Source organism: Megachile rotundata, chromosome 2, assembly GCF_050947335.1.
Source record: "Megachile rotundata isolate GNS110a chromosome 2, iyMegRotu1, whole genome shotgun sequence".
Taxonomy (NCBI): Eukaryota; Metazoa; Arthropoda; class Insecta; order Hymenoptera; family Megachilidae; genus Megachile; species Megachile rotundata.
In genome coordinates this window covers 16,691,913-16,707,921 of record NC_134984.1, presented here as the reverse complement: position 1 = coordinate 16,707,921, position 16,009 = coordinate 16,691,913, and the positions used below count along the sequence as shown (strand labels likewise).

At 33.5% G+C, this 16,009-nt stretch overlaps 2 protein-coding genes across 3 annotated transcripts; one reads left to right on the top strand and one right to left on the bottom strand.

The window, feature by feature from the left end:
- The first annotated feature begins 901 nt into the window (after positions 1-901).
- Nt5c (5' nucleotidase C) lies at positions 902-11,776 on the top strand. 2 transcript variants are annotated; one of them, XM_003699448.3, is made up of 8 exons: positions 902-1,507; positions 5,182-5,357; positions 6,415-6,642; positions 8,074-8,214; positions 8,471-8,628; positions 8,784-8,970; positions 9,108-9,248; positions 9,768-11,776. In XM_003699448.3, exons 1-8 carry the CDS (start codon positions 1,309-1,311, stop codon positions 10,122-10,124), a joined length of 1,587 nt encoding a protein of 528 aa, XP_003699496.1. In that variant the 5' UTR covers positions 902-1,308; the 3' UTR covers positions 10,125-11,776. The 2 variants fall into 2 exon arrangements, with proteins under 2 accessions (XP_003699496.1, XP_076384995.1); XM_076528880.1 differs by lacking the exon at positions 902-1,507 and adding an exon at positions 4,363-4,462.
- Positions 11,737-15,483, bottom strand: P58IPK (dnaJ homolog subfamily C member P58IPK). Its single transcript, XM_003699449.3, has 6 exons — positions 15,277-15,483; positions 15,089-15,199; positions 14,775-14,974; positions 14,361-14,686; positions 13,945-14,288; positions 11,737-13,857 (listed from the first exon to the last, which is right to left on the bottom strand). The coding sequence occupies exons 1-6, from the start codon at positions 15,323-15,325 to the stop codon at positions 13,439-13,441; spliced, it is 1,449 nt and encodes a 482-aa protein (XP_003699497.1). The 5' UTR covers positions 15,326-15,483; the 3' UTR covers positions 11,737-13,438.
- Positions 15,484-16,009: the final 526 nt, after the last annotated feature.

Genomic DNA, 16,009 nt, shown 5'->3' with positions numbered 1-16,009 from the left:
TACACATATGGTAGATCCATCAGGACTATGATAGGTACTAGGACCTACTGTCACACATAACAGATCTACTTAAGTCGATATCCATGTAGTAGATGTACAGTAACTTATTGTAGATCTGCTAGGACTACAGTCACATATGGAGGATCTAGGCCTATAGTCATAAACAGATCTGTATGATAGATCTGTTTGACTTATAATAACATGGTGGACCTATTAGGCCTACGGTTACATATGATAGATCCATTTGACCTACAGGAACATAGTAGACCTATTAGACCCATAATCATATATGGAGAACCTACTAGGCCTATCATCACATATGACAGATCTGTTTGACTTATAATGACATAGTGAACCTATTAGGCCTGCTGCTACATATAGACCCACATGACCTATACGAACATAATAGACATACTAGATCTATAATCACATATGGAGGACCTGCTAGGTCTATAGTTGCATATAGTTGATCTACTGGACCCATAGTGACATAAGAGATCTAGTAGGCCTGTAATCACATATAATAGATCTACTGGGCCTATCTTAACATCAGTATAGGCCTTGAACAAAATAATACATTCCATCTTCAGGAATTAGACTTCCTTTTCATTTGTGGACCACGAGACCCTTTACCAAGTGTTCAACTTGCACATGTCATCAGCAATTGGGCACTGCTACAACATTCACACGGAACATAAACTGTTCCAATCCTCCTCACTGATCATCTACTTCTCTAAAACTTGAAACTGACCCGGCGTCCACCAAACTTCTACCTGAAGATTATTCCAACCTGCGCACCTACGCTTGGCAACAATTCTTACATCTATTTCCGTGGTACTTTCCCCACTTGCGACAGCTACTCAAACCTACGCTACACGTCGAAAGCATGATCAGAGCGTAGAGGTCCCTTCGTTCAGTCGTAAACACGCATACATCGAACGACAATTGAAACACGTCGCGCACTTGGGGTGCTTCGAAATTCGTGAGCCGGACTATTCGACAGTCAGCAGCGGTCCGTGGCCGGTGTATAAATAGGAGTCGAGCAAGGAGATGTTGTCCTGAGCAGGAAGAAGAGAGATAAACGCGGAACGAAGAGTCGCGAGCTTATCGTTAGAGCGCGTGCTGGTCGGTAGGCTCGATTACGATTAAGTAATAACGACGCGAGACAACACGCGGGCTGATACAGTCGCATAGTAACGTTCGCCGGCGTCGAACGCGCGCGGCCACGATTCGAATTTCCCGCGTCTCGCAGGGAGCGCCAATCGCGGGGCAGGTTGCCCGTAGGCGCGTAACCGCCAATCGTTCGTGATGCTGCACACGAGGACGTTCGCCGTCGTCGCAGCGTCGCCTCTGCCCGTGGAAAATGTCCTGTCGAAATGGTTGCCCCGCGTGTTCGCCGGCCATCTTGTGTCCACGCGCTCCATCGGCGACCGTGCCCTTAACCATGGACAGATATCTCGCGAGGTCATGCTGCAGAACTACCAGAAGATGCGACAGAAGTACCAGTGTGAGTATTCGCTATGGCTGCGGCCATTTTTTGCTGCCTCTCCCTGTCCCACCCGCTGTTTTGACCGAGCGCCGTCTTCGTCGACCTCGTGGACGCTCTGCCGCGGCGGTTTGAGCTCGCGCATGCGCACTCACGGCTACGCCGACTTAATATTTTGAATCGATGCCAGTGGCGCGAGACCTTGATAGCGCGGAAATTATAATTGATGTGTCAATGAATCCCCCTTGTCGGGATCTATTCGATATGCGTTCAATCTTAAATCGACTGTCAAGCGATCATGTTTGCGTATCTGTTGCGCCACTGATACGGCATTGTCGTTTATCGCCTCGTTTTGGCGACTTCCCAAAGTTCTAACGCGATAGCTTCTATCTGTCCAATCGCGTTAATTTCTATGCTGTGTGTCACGACATTGTAATCTATAGTTCAAATGACCAATTTGCGAAATATTTGTCAACAACTTTTTTTGTTGGTCTTTTAAATGGAAAACTTGGTAACTTGTTTACTGTTCTGCCTTAATATCTACTTTTGATAATCGGTTATCTATGGATCACGGTATCTTGGGATAAAAATATCAGGTGTCATGATTATCATTCTAGGCGAGTGAAATGGAAAAGTTTGAAACTACTATTTTGGACTTGATTCAGAAAATATTAATGAAAGAAGAGAAAATGTCATGTGTTACCTAATTTGAAATTGAACAGGTAGACATGACAAGCAAGTATCTACATACGTGCGTGTAATTAATACAATTGAACAATACAACGAAGCGTATGAATAGGAAATACCAGGCGTTCTTGAATGAAATAATTAAAGGAAAGTTTGTATCGGAAATTTATATCTAGAGCTAATTAACAAGAGGGAGAGACGAGACTAACGGGCAAGCAGAAAAATCTAGGACGGTGAAAAGCATCTGGTATCTGGCATCTGTGGAACAAAACGGGAGCGCAGACTTATCGTGAATTGAAGTTGGAAGAATAGTACTACGCGTTATCCCGCTATGTTACTGAAAACTCCTCGTACGAGATCATGTGTGAAGTCACGTGTATACATGGTGGTCATGCTAACTTGTAACGGGTTACCGTTATCTCGTCAAATTTTGATGATATGAGAGGCTGTTTGGTGGCTGCTGGGAGACCAGAGGAAGATTTGGGGACTTTGGGAGTTTTTATTTTGGGGTTTGGAGATTTGGGGAATTTTGAAGTTTTGGAATGTTGGGATCTGGGGTTTTGGGATCTGGGGTTTTGGGATTTGGGGATTTGGGGATTTGGGGATTTGGGGATTTGGGGATTTGGGGATTTGGGGATTTGGGGATTTGGGATTTGAGGATTTGGGGATTTGGGGATTTGGGTATTTGGGTGATTTGGAATTCTGGGTGATTTGAAATTTGGATGATTTGGAATTTGGGTGATTTGGAAGTTCGGTGATTTGGGATTTGGGTGATTTGGAAGTTGGGTGATTTGGGATTTGGGTGATTTGGGATTTGAGTGATTTGGGAGTTGGGTGTTTTGGGAGTTGGGTGCTTGGGGATTTGGGGATTCAAGGATTTGGGAATATAGGAATTTAGGGACATAGGGATTTGGGGATTTAGGAATTTGGGGATTTTGGAATTTGGGGATTTGGGAATTTGGGAATTTGGAAATTTGGGAATTTGGAAATTTGGGAATTTTGAAATTTGGGAATTTGGGAATTTGGGGATTTGGGAATTTAGATATTTAGGGATTTATGGATTTAGGGATTCAGGGATTTGGGGATTTAGGGATTTTGAGATGGTGGAATTTTAGGATTTAAGGATATTGAAACATTAGAACTTTAGAATACTTTAAGTTTGGTATTTTGGGATCTTAAAATCTCTAAAATCCTAAAAGTAAAATACTCTAAAAACCTAACCTAGACACTCCTACGCTTCCTCTAATTATATCGCCCTTTTCCCTAAATAAACCAACACAGCCCTCACAACATTCATCCTACAATTTCCTTGATAACTAACAATATCTCCCAAACATACTAATTACCAAATCTCCATCCCAGTACTCGAATTTCTCCTACAAAAAAGCGCGGGAAAATCTTTCAATTTGAAACATAAATTTAAGCAAACCGTAAACAAACCTTAAATGCATCAAATTAATTTGTACATCAAATATAAATTTGTTCAGTACAAGTTTTCTTTAATACTCAAAGTATTAATTCTTAAATTAAATTACCGTGTTACAAGTGAATGTTGGCACCCTGTATCGTGTTGTCCGTTGATCTTGATACCCGTATCGGATGTACATATGTACGTACATACTAAATACGGAAGAGGCAGAATAAAAAAAGTAAAAAAGAAAAGAGTACCGTCGGCCTGTTTTCAGATTACGCCACATTCGATGCGTATAGCGATAAAAGGAGCATAGACATTAACGAGCATGCAAATCGTAACAACGTCAAGCTTTTGATACATGCGTCTTTAATTATCTGCATGTAGACAATTGTAAATTTCTACTTTTATGCGAATGTCGTGTTTGTCTTGTTTCTATTTGCTAATATAAGCTAGAGCGAGGATCTTTATCGACTTCATGAATTATGTAAGAACTAGGAGCACGCAATCTGCATCTGTGACATTGACACTGATCAAATTTCTGTAATGTAAGGCATTCTTGATGCTTGCATCTGAAGATTAGAAGAGCATTTAATATAAAAGGGAAGGAAGGAATTTATAATTTTAGATGAATACGGAATGTATTGACTGTAGGTTAATTTATTCGATTGTTGGTTAATGGTGATGGAATCTTAACCGGTATCGTAATGGTTGTTAAATGTTATCATAGTGGCACAGTTTTGTCGGTAAAAATTTGAATGTAGAGATAAAAAGATGAAATATTTCTATGATTATGGCTGGGAATATTGATTACATGTTTGCGGAGAAAACGCTGATGTTTGTTTGGATTGGAATGCGTCTTTTCGTGCAAGAAAATTGTAATTATGTTTTTATGAGGGATTGTATGTTCTGATGTTTCTTGCAAGTTAAGGAATTTTATTTATGGAGTTTGGAATTTGGGAATTGTACAATTTTTGAGTTAGTATGTTCTCGGATTACTAATTTAGAAGTTACTAATTTTCAGATTTTCAGATTTTCAGATTTTCTAGTTTCAGATTTTCAAACTTTCAAGTTTTCAGATTTTCAAGTTTTCAGATTTTCAGATTTTTAGATTTTTAGATTTTTAGATTTTTAGATTTTTAGATTTTCAAATTTTTTAATTTTTAGATTTTCAGATTTTCAGATTTTCACATTTTTAGATTTTTAGATTTTTAGATTTTTAGATTTTTAGATTTTTAGATTTTTAGATTTTTAGATTTTTAGATTTTTAGATTTTTAGATTTTTAGATTTTTAGATTTTTAGATTTTTAGATTTTTAGATTTTTAGATTTTTAGATTTTTAGATTTTTAGATTTTTAGATTTTTAGATTTTCAAATTTACAGATTTACAAATTTTCAATTTCCAATATCCTATTTCCAGCGCTTCAAATTTCAAAATTTCTACATTCTCACCCTTACTAATTTTCAAATTATTAATTTTTAATAAAATTATTAATAAATTCACAAATTACTAAATTACCAAATCACCAAACTCCGAGACCCCTTACTTAAATTTTTTCACTTTAAAAAATTATAATATGAAATAATTTTGATGCAGCGAAAAAGCTTCCTCAAGATGTGAACCCAAAAGGAGTATTCGCCTGCAACGAACTGGACTTAAGGGAGGTTAACGTGTATGGATTCGATTATGATTACACGTTGGCTTGTTACAAACCATCCATGGACTACCTATTATACAACCTTGGCCGTGACATGCTCATTCAAAAGTACAAGGTATTTCATTCAAATTACTCATTTTTAATTAAACCGTCTAATTACCCATTTTTATTTTGACAAGTTGGGTTTTTATTATTTCCTGAGTGACTCATTTTCTTTTTTATTAATGTTTGTCATCATTTTAAATGACTTGTAATTAATCATTGATAATTTTTAATAATTTTTAAGTAGTAATTGATAGTTTCAAGTAACTCATAAATAATAATTGATAATTTCAAATAACTCATGAGTAATAATTGTTAATTTTAAATAATTTGTATGTGATAATAAATAATTTCATATAACTCATAATTAATAATTCATAATTTTAAATAACTCATGAGTAATAATTGTCAATTTTAAACAATTTGTAATTAATAATAAATAATTTCATGTAACTCATAATTAATAGTTGATAATTTTAAATAACCCATAAGTAATAATTGTTAATTTTAAACAATTTGAATTAATAATAATTAATTTCATATAACTCATAATTAATAATTGATAATTTTAAATAACTCATGATTAATAATTAATAATTTCAAACAACTCATAATTAAAAACTCCTATTTTCAAATCAGATGTAACTTAGGTTTCCTTCACTTAAAGAAGAAATTTAGTATATCACATTATTTTCATTTTATATAAATATACAATTAATTATTAATACAATTATTCAGTGTATCCAGTATACTCATCATATGAATGTACTTAATGCAATAATAAAACATACATAATTACATGAAATTAAATAAACAATTTCTTATAATATAATTCATCTTATATCGAACTAAAATGGACGCCATTTTATGCACACACAAAATGGCGGCAAAAACGTTAAAACGAGAACCGTCGATCGAAAGAAAATCTCGATATACACACGATCCGATAGAAACGAGTCGCCAAAGTTCCCCCGAAGCACGACGAAACTAATTCGGGCAAACGAGCGAACGAAACTTCGTAACTCGTTTCAGCTCGTCAACGGCGTTTTCTCGAAAATGAAACGACAATTACCACCCGAACGAGAATTTCAATTGAAACTTGACGCAAACTCGTTTAATCGGCTGTACAGTACCCGGAGGGAATCAGCAAGCTCGAGTACAAGAAGGATTTCGCCGTTCGTGGCCTCCATTATGACATCGAAAAGGGTTTACTCCTGAAACTCGACAGCTTTTTGCAAATTCAATTTGGCACCGTTTACCGCGGTTTACACCCACTACCCGACGACGAGGTACTCAGGCTCTACAAGAACAGGATAATACCGATCGCTTACGTAGAAGCACCCCATAAACATTCTCATGTAAGCATATTACAATGAAATCGATTTTTTAAAGCGACTTTTATTGGTTTACTTTCAATGGTTTTGTTCGAATGAATTGTACAAGTTCGTCGTTTTGAAATTTTAGAGAAGTATAATTTTAGAAACGTGGAATTTGTGGAGGGTTGAATTGTTTAGGGATCCTTCAGGCTCTGTGATTTTCTAATTTTATACATTTGTATATTTTTGAGTTCTTGTATTTTTAATTTTGATGCAGATTCTGACTTTTTGAAATTTTTTAATTGTCAAGTTTTGAGATCCCCAAATTTTCATATCTCCACATTTTCACCCTCCAAAATATCAAATTTGCAAGTTCTCAAGTTCATAAATTCTTGAATCTCCAAATTGACAAATTTTGAATTTCCAAATTTCCAACCGATGAAATTTTTTAATTCCCAAATTCTAAATTTGGAAATTCCAAAATTCTAAAGTGCCAAATTCTCAAATCCCCAAATTTGGAAATTTCCAAAATTCTAAAGTACCAAATCTCCAAATCCTCAAATTTGGAAATTTCCAAAATTCTAAAGTGCCAAATTCTCAAATCCCCAAATTTGGAAATTTCCAAAATTCTAAAGTACCAAATCTCCAAATCCTCAAATTTGGAGATTTCCAAAATCCTAAAGTGTCAAATTCTCCAATTCCCAAATTTGGAAATTTCCAAAATTCCAAAGTGCCAAATTCTCAAATCCCCAAATTTGGAAATTTCCAAAATTCCAAAGTGCCAAATCTCCAAATCCTCAAATTTGGAGATTTCCAAAATTCTAAAGTGTCAAATTCTCCAATTCCCAAATTTGGAAATTTCCAAAATTCCAAAGTGCCAAATTCTCAAATCCCCAAATTTGGAAATTTCCAAAATTCCGAAGTGCCAATTCTCCAAATCCCCAAATTTAGAAATTTCTAAAATTCCAAAGTGCCAAATTCTCAAATCCCCAAATTTGGAAATTTCCAAAATTCTAAAGTGCCAAATTTTCAAATCCCCAAATTTGCAAATTTCCAAAATTCTAAAGTGCCAAATTCTCAAATCCCAAATTTGGAAATTTCCATAATTCTAAAATGCCAAATTTTCAAATCCCCAAACCTTGAAATTTCCAAAATTCTAAAATTTCAAATCTCTAAATCCCCAAATTTTGAAATTTCCAAAATTCTAAAATCCCAAATGTCCCAAAAATCCAACGAGATATTTGCCCTCTTTTCTCTCCCATAGAAGAATTAAAGAGGCCAAACATTTACTGTAATTTACGTCTTTTCTCTATTTGTTTGCATGCTTCAACATGTGTGTTTTTCATAACGGATATTTTGCAACATGAAATACAGAAAGTAAGTATAAAATTGAGACTCTGTGTTCTTATACATACGTACGTATATGTGTGTGTATTTGTGTACAGTTAATGCATAAAGAATGTTCTTTTTTAGGATACTCCACATCGAACGAAAATGGTGCAATTAGCTGATTTATTCTCGGTGCCCGAAATGTGTCTTCTGTGCAACGTCACGGAATACTTTCTTAGGAACCATATCGATTATCATCCTGAAATACTTTTTAGAGATGTGAAGGTGAGATCTAATTTACAAATTTAATGAATGAAGACATAAATAATGTAATGGAGATATAAATAAATAATAAAATATGTGTAATGTTCATTGTGACATCTGATGTGACTTTGTGACTTTGTGACTTTAAAAAAAACTTTAAAAAAGATAATTTAAATGTATCTATAATATTATACGTATAGTATTATACCAAATAGATATTTATTAATTTAGATATGTGTGAAATATGTTTATTAAAATTTGCAACTCTTCTTTTTAGAACTCCGTTCAGAGCTGCCACCCCATAATGCATGGAATGGTCGTACAAAATGTCTCCGACTATCTCGAACAAAACAAGGATCTAAAAAGGTTCTTCGACCGACTCAAAGCTGCCGAGAAAATGATGTTTTTAGTTACAAATAGTCCTTTCCACTTTGTGTACGTATAAGTATCAAAATTTTCCAAGTTCAAAATATTTGCATTAAAAATAATAGAACTCATTCTGAGACTCTGGATATACTCTGAAATTTACTCTGGATATACTCTGAATGTATATCAAATTGTAGATGGTTAAATATTTTATTATTTTACAGAGATACTGGAATGAGATTCCTAGTGGGAGATAACTGGAAAGATTATTTCGATGTGGTGATAGTTCAAGCGAGGAAGCCAAAATTTTTCACGGAGGAATCTCGACCTCTACGAATTTACGACGAAGTGAACCGAACACAGTTATGGGATCGAGTTACGAAACTAGAGAAGGGTGTTATTTATCTAGAAGTACGTACTATTTTTTCTAATAATAGTTAGTGCATACAATATTTTTATTTTTAATAATTTATTAATTATATAATTTTTTATATATTTGTATTTATTAATTTAAAGAGACATATGATTGATATTGATTTTGTAATTAGGGTACAGTTAAGCAACTGCAGGATATGACCGGTTGGCGAGGGCAACATGTATTGTACTTTGGAGATCACCCTTACAGCGACTTAGCTGACGTAACTTTGGAACATGGCTGGCGAACTGGTGCCATAATCAAAGAATTAACGGTAAAATTTTTAAATTATTGCTTTTTAAATTAAAGTCTGTCATTCTTTATTATATAGTATATAAACTCTTTCATTTATATCCAATTTTGTATTATAAAATTTAACATATAATTCTTGTTACTCTTAATCTGATAAATTCTTTTTGAAACTAGTCAAACTTAACTTTTAAACAAGTATAATTTATAAAATAAATCTTCAGTTACAATGTGTGACAGATTAATGCTTAAACTTGTTTGAAAAGTTTCAAATGAAAATTATTTATTGAATTCGTTGTTTAAAATATTTAAAATATTATTCTTGTTAGTTGTAATTTGATAAATTCTTTTTTAAACTATTTAAATTAAACTTTTGAACAATAAACATAATTTATAAAATATATCTTCAGTTACAAAGTGTGACAGATTATGATTCTCGTTTGAAACAAGATTATGAAACTTGATTACACATCATAAGACTTGATTATGAAACTTGTCTAAAAAATTTCAATGAAAATAACTTGTTTAAATCATTGTTTAACAGCACGAGATAGCAACACTGAACAACCCAAAGTTCAAAGAGAACGCGAACTGGCTACAAATGTTGACTGGTTTGATCGAGGATCATCAGGATTACACAGGACCGGATGTGCAAGGTGTATTGGACGAATGGATCAAGGAACGGGATCAACTGAGAAACGAAATAAAACGAGTGTTTAATAAACAATTTGGATCTGTATTCAGAACGTATCATAATCCTACATACTTTTCGAGACGGCTTTTTAGGTTCGCAGATATTTACATGAGCTCGATTACAAATTTATTAGAATACTCAACCAGCCATACGTTTTATCCGAGAAGAGGCGTGATGCCGCACGAATATACAAGTTACTTCGTATAATGTATAGTTCTAGGTTTAAGCTTGTAACTAGATTTATATTTTGTGTTTTTGGAACGCGTTAAAATCAAAAACTGCGTCTACACATATACTGTATACTGTGTAACGTTATACTCATAGGTTATGAGATTTATTTAAACAAAAATTATGTGACAATTGTAGACATAGGTCCATGTAAATAACTCTGATCATACACTGTCAAAATAATACCAAAAGAATTTGTGATCTTCTATCACTTAAATAGCTGTTCATTTCAGTAAAAAAATCAGACAGAATATTTTATTGTAAAATAATTGTAAAAATCAAGTTGTAAAACACTGTTGTATGCCTTTTAATTTTGTTGTATAGTGTAGACGCAGAAAAAATGGAGCAACAATCAGAAATGACCCAATTAAAATTTCCCCAAAATAGCGCATTTTCAATTTATGTAAATAAAAAGAGAATGTTAGACTGTTTAACGTATTAGTAAATATTTGCAGTGATATTTTGTTCAGGATATTTTATTGTAGATAAAATTTATGTTTATTTGTTTAACTCTGTCGTTACGGGAGCGTATATGTACGTCCTTTAGAAACAGATGAATATTTACGTATACGTACGCTCTTGAAGAACGTACTGTTGATTTTTAAGATCAAACTAGTATTAATTGTTAACTTAGAGAAAATGTTTATCAAGTGTTCGAAATTCTTTGATTTTTATGGAGCTTGGATGTCGTGTGACAGGGGCGGATGCAGAGGGGCAATGGAAGCATCTTTCAAAAAATTATAAAAGATTTTAAAAATTCATTTATACTCATAGTTTTTGTAATTTTGTATTACAATTTGGTTTAATTATTAATTATACAACATTTCAAATTTACTGGTCAAAAATTACTTTCTCAATTTATTTATTTTTATTTTAAATATGGATTAAAAATTATACATTTATGATAATTGGTTAAATGAGTTTGAAATTTTATATAGTTAATATTCAATTCATATTGTAAAATTATACCTTTTGTTGGTATTTTAATTTTGTTAAATTTGAATACATTTTTTATAATTTTAAATTACAATTACTTTTAAGTTACAATTTTTGCTTTTGAATTATGTTGACAATTTCAGATCATGAAAGAAGATATAAAAATATACTTTCATATATCTTGCCTTCCTCCCTGCCCCCATGATCTAAATCCGCCCCTATAGTACATATCTGAAAAAATATTCCACGTGTATTTTTTTAGCGGCAAAGGTTCGTATAATTCTCGTCCAAATATAACATGATTGTAAACGAGATCTATAAACTGAGATACAATGCTCCAGATATAGCGAGACCTGAAACTTCTTCAGGAATCAAAGTATACACGCCAAAATAGTTTAGAATAAGGCTTGAAACTTCGACCAGGACGTATGAAAAAAATGTAGTGCCAAAATAAAACATATGATCCTGGGAGTTTAAGCGCTGACTTGACAATAATTCACAATCTCGCTATATCTCGACTATACCCAACGATCCATATTTACAACCACGTTATATTTCATCAAAAACCATATCTAACGAGTGAAAAGTTGGAGAAAAAATATCTCCAATGTTATAAAAATGCTTCCAGAATATACGTACAAATGATACAAATATGTATGTATAAATTATTCAAATATATTTAAACAAATGTTAGAGATACAGTATTTACATAAAATTCTCTCACACTCATGCAAACGCAACACGCACACTGTCCTATGTTTACCATCATCCAATACAGTCCACAGCGTGGTGATTATACCGCATTATTCGTACCTAAATAGCGAGACTGTACTCGATGACAATGATCGCAAATGACTTTCGTTATATTTATAATTCGATCTAATTCATCGTACAATTTCAAGCTAAACTCAATGATCCACAGCCCGCCGTAACACTCAATGGCAGTGTCACCGCCATACATCCTACGGTTTGTTTGCTAAATTGTAAGAATTTAAGTTACGACTTCCGTGCCGTGTATCGAAATTTATACAAAAAAATTATGCGCGTCATTGGAAATCGTTTGTTTACGTTCAGTCTGCATCAACTATGTTTTTCCGTTTAATTCTTCTCAGTAAGTCAATTGAAATTATGATCATTTGATACAAATTATTAGAAATATGTGTACACTGGTGGAGTTTTTCCTGAGGAACAATGGAGATGTAGAGGAAGAAGCACAAAGCTAACATTGCAATAATATAAGCCTTGTGGGAAGAAGACCCACTAGCTATAATACTCAAATCTCAGTGACCACTTTTTATGTTTAATCAGATCAATTTATTATTGTGGCAATATAACACGAGAGTATATACTGCGAGGCGATACAACGAAATGACTTTTGTGATAACTTTTGAGTATTATGGTTAGTGTTGGGGCTTTTCCCTACGTCGCCATTTTTTCCTGGGGGAAGTGAAAAATGCTCCCCATCGTACATTCGAATGCAACAGATTTCTCTTCGTTAAAAATAAGTCTAAGAGACTTCTACTCGTGACATTACTTAGCCTAAAATTTCCTTTCTCGAAGGACAATTAGAACAGGTGGTATGACACTTTCTCCTACACCTTCTTTTAATTAAGGAAAATCTAAGTTGCACGCGATCATACCGATTATGTACACTATGTATACTTTCCTGAAAAATATTTCTGTTGTATTCAAAAGTACAAAGACCAAAAATAGATTTTAAATATGTTCATTGTGAATGCTTGCTTTGTAATCCTGACAAATATTGCACATGACTCAGATTGATGAAATAAATATTAATAAATATCATAAATATTATTTGTATTTATTTCATGCATTCAGATATCCAGGACTATTAGACTCCGGGAAACATTAAGAAACAAACACAATATCAGAAGAGTTATTTGGGTTTAAACCTAATGAAAAATGAAAACTCTAACCTATAATCTTTAAAAACATAATCTGTCCAATATTACACTTCTTGAACCTTTTCCTTTGTATCTTCCAATACAACAGAAATACTGTAATACTCTATTTTACGTGTCTCTGTATATAAAATTTCAATAGTCACATTATCAAGTTGCCAACTGAAAAATAATAAGATCATAACCTCGTTCGCTCAATACAATTTCTAATAATGTATGTAAGATACATTTCAGTTATTTATTGGTCTCTCTTGACTTACTGATTGATTGACAGTCTTTTAATTCCATGCAGATGCAAGACGTATGACTACCGACGAGGTAGATTAGCAAAATGAAATTCCAGCTAAGGTAGCAAAAATCGTGTCACATACGAAGCGACACTATGAAAATTTCGGAATTTAACTTGGGCTAATTGCCGTGAAGATGAAGAGATGGCTAATTGAAATGGAACTTAAACTGGAAGGGAGAACCATGGAAGTGATGGAATTCTTGGAAGGGATTGAAACCTTGCGGATGCTTCCCCGATTCAGGATCTAACGGATCTTCTCCTTGGTCGAATTTTGCCCTTTTCTCATCGTCAGTCAATACTTCTTTGGCAGCTGCAATGTCGATAAATCTTTTCTCTGCACGTTTCTTTTCCTCTCCCTCCTGAAAGTTATCAGGATGCCACTTTTGTGCGGCCTTTCGGTACGCTTTAATAATATCACGTTTCGATGCTGTCCTTGGCACACCTAGGATTTTATAATAATCTCGCGACTCTGAAAGTTTTTGTCGTTGTTGTGCTTTGTGGAGACCTTGTTTGGCCCTTTGTAGGCTTGGATCAATTTCCAATGCTTCTTTGAAATCTCTTATTGCTTTTTAAAAGAGAGGAAACAATGTTATCATATTGTATTAATCATAAAAATATCAGTGATACTTGCAATGTGAAATATGTAACTTACCATCGTCGAACATTTCGGCAGATAGATATGCTTCTGCACTATCACAATATACTCCTGGTTCCTTTCGTATTTTTAATGCCTCTTGACAATGTTTGATTGCTTGACTTGATTCTGTACTGCCAGTATAGCACTTACATAACAGTTGGTGAACAATAAAACGTACATTGGGTACATTTGGTTCCAGTTTAAGTACAGACTGTGCATTTTCTATACACCTGTCATAATCTCTTGCGTCTTCAGATGACTGTGCATCTGTTAACAGTTTTGCTATTTTTTTAACTTTCTTGTAAAGTGCAAAACATTTTGGATGATCTGGATCAAGTTTCAAACATTCTCGAATTTCCCTAAATAATTAAGACATCAGTTATATGATTTGTAATATAAAATCAACTGTTTTTTATTTTACTGCTACTTACTTTAATGATTCATCTACTTGTCCAATGCGATATTGTAAAGTTGCTAACTTTAAAAATCCCTGCGTATTGTCAGATTGTAATTTAGTGGTAGAACGAATATCAGAGATGGCACTAACATAATTTTCAAGTGCTTCATAACATTCGGCTCTTTTTTCTCTTAACTCAGCCGACCATGGACACACTTCAATAATTTTAGTAAGTAGTTGTGCAGCTGTTGTGTAATCCTTGTTTTTCATTAATCTGTCTACAAGTTTTAAATCTTCTTCTACAGGTGCTATTTTATACAAAGAATTTAAGGCATCTGTATTATATGGTTCAACTGCTAGCTACAAAATATAAAAAAGAATAGATTTCAACCTGATGAATTTATTTATTAACAATTTAATTCTTTGCACAATACAGAACTAAACTTACCACATCTCGAAAATCAGCATCTGCTCTGCTGAATTCAGCTTGTTTAAGCAATACATTGCCACGTTGTAATCTTGCAGATGTAAAATCAGGCTTCAACTCCAAAACTTTGTCAAGATCAAGAAGTGCAAATTTAGCTTTACCTAATGCTAGATATACAGTACCCCTCTTATAATATGTCAAATAATTATTCGGATCTCCCTCTGAAATGATCAATAAAATATGTACAATTTAATTATAATAAAATTCGATAATAATTTTTGAACACTCGGTATTAAAATGAATTACCAAAAGAAATGATTACAAACAATACTTACCAATAGCAGCATGATAATGTGACAATGCATCTTGCAACTGTCCCTTTGCCAAAAATTCTCTACCTAATTCCAAATGTCTGTCAATTTCTAACTGTGAAACACTTCCAACCACTGGAATACAAACATAATGAATATTACACTATAAAATAATAATTATATAAAACATATTACAGGTTAGAATTATTTACCATCCAAAGACAGATCTAATAAGACCAATAATATACCGCAGTGGTACATGACTGAACAAATGTTTGAAACACTGTGATATGAACGCTTCAATAAATAAGAAAACCGACCTGCTGGTTTTAGAAACCACTACTTAACCACCCGATAACGCAAAATTGTTCAGCCACGCCGCCATTGCGATCGTGGTCTTACACGATTGGTCCAAGTTGGTCCAACAAAATTGACCTACCATCAGCGCCCACAATGCGCTATAAAAATTTAGACAATTGTATCTTAACAAAAGATCATTTAAATTATTCGATTATGCACTTGATACAAAATAATCAAATCACAATTTTAATTATTATTATCATATATAAATTCTCGTGTATACCATAACGAAGAGTTTAATCCATTCCAAAACATTAGTTATTCAAAACATACTGAATATGGTATAACAGTATATCAAGTATTAACATATAATTAACAATTCCGTTTAAAGAACTAGATTACTCCCATTATTAATATTATTTTTCCATTTTTTAATTCGGTAGATAATTTTCAACATTGCATTCCTTAGCATGTAACTGCTTACTAGCGATCGCTTACGAGCGGTTATTTATCTAGCGTCTCGATATCAAAGCAGTTATACTGTTGTGATTGAAAACATTACATAAGAGTTACAAATACTTTTATTTACAAACTTGCAAATCGTTTAAAAATATCTTATAAATGTTTTTAAAGCTGTATAATGTA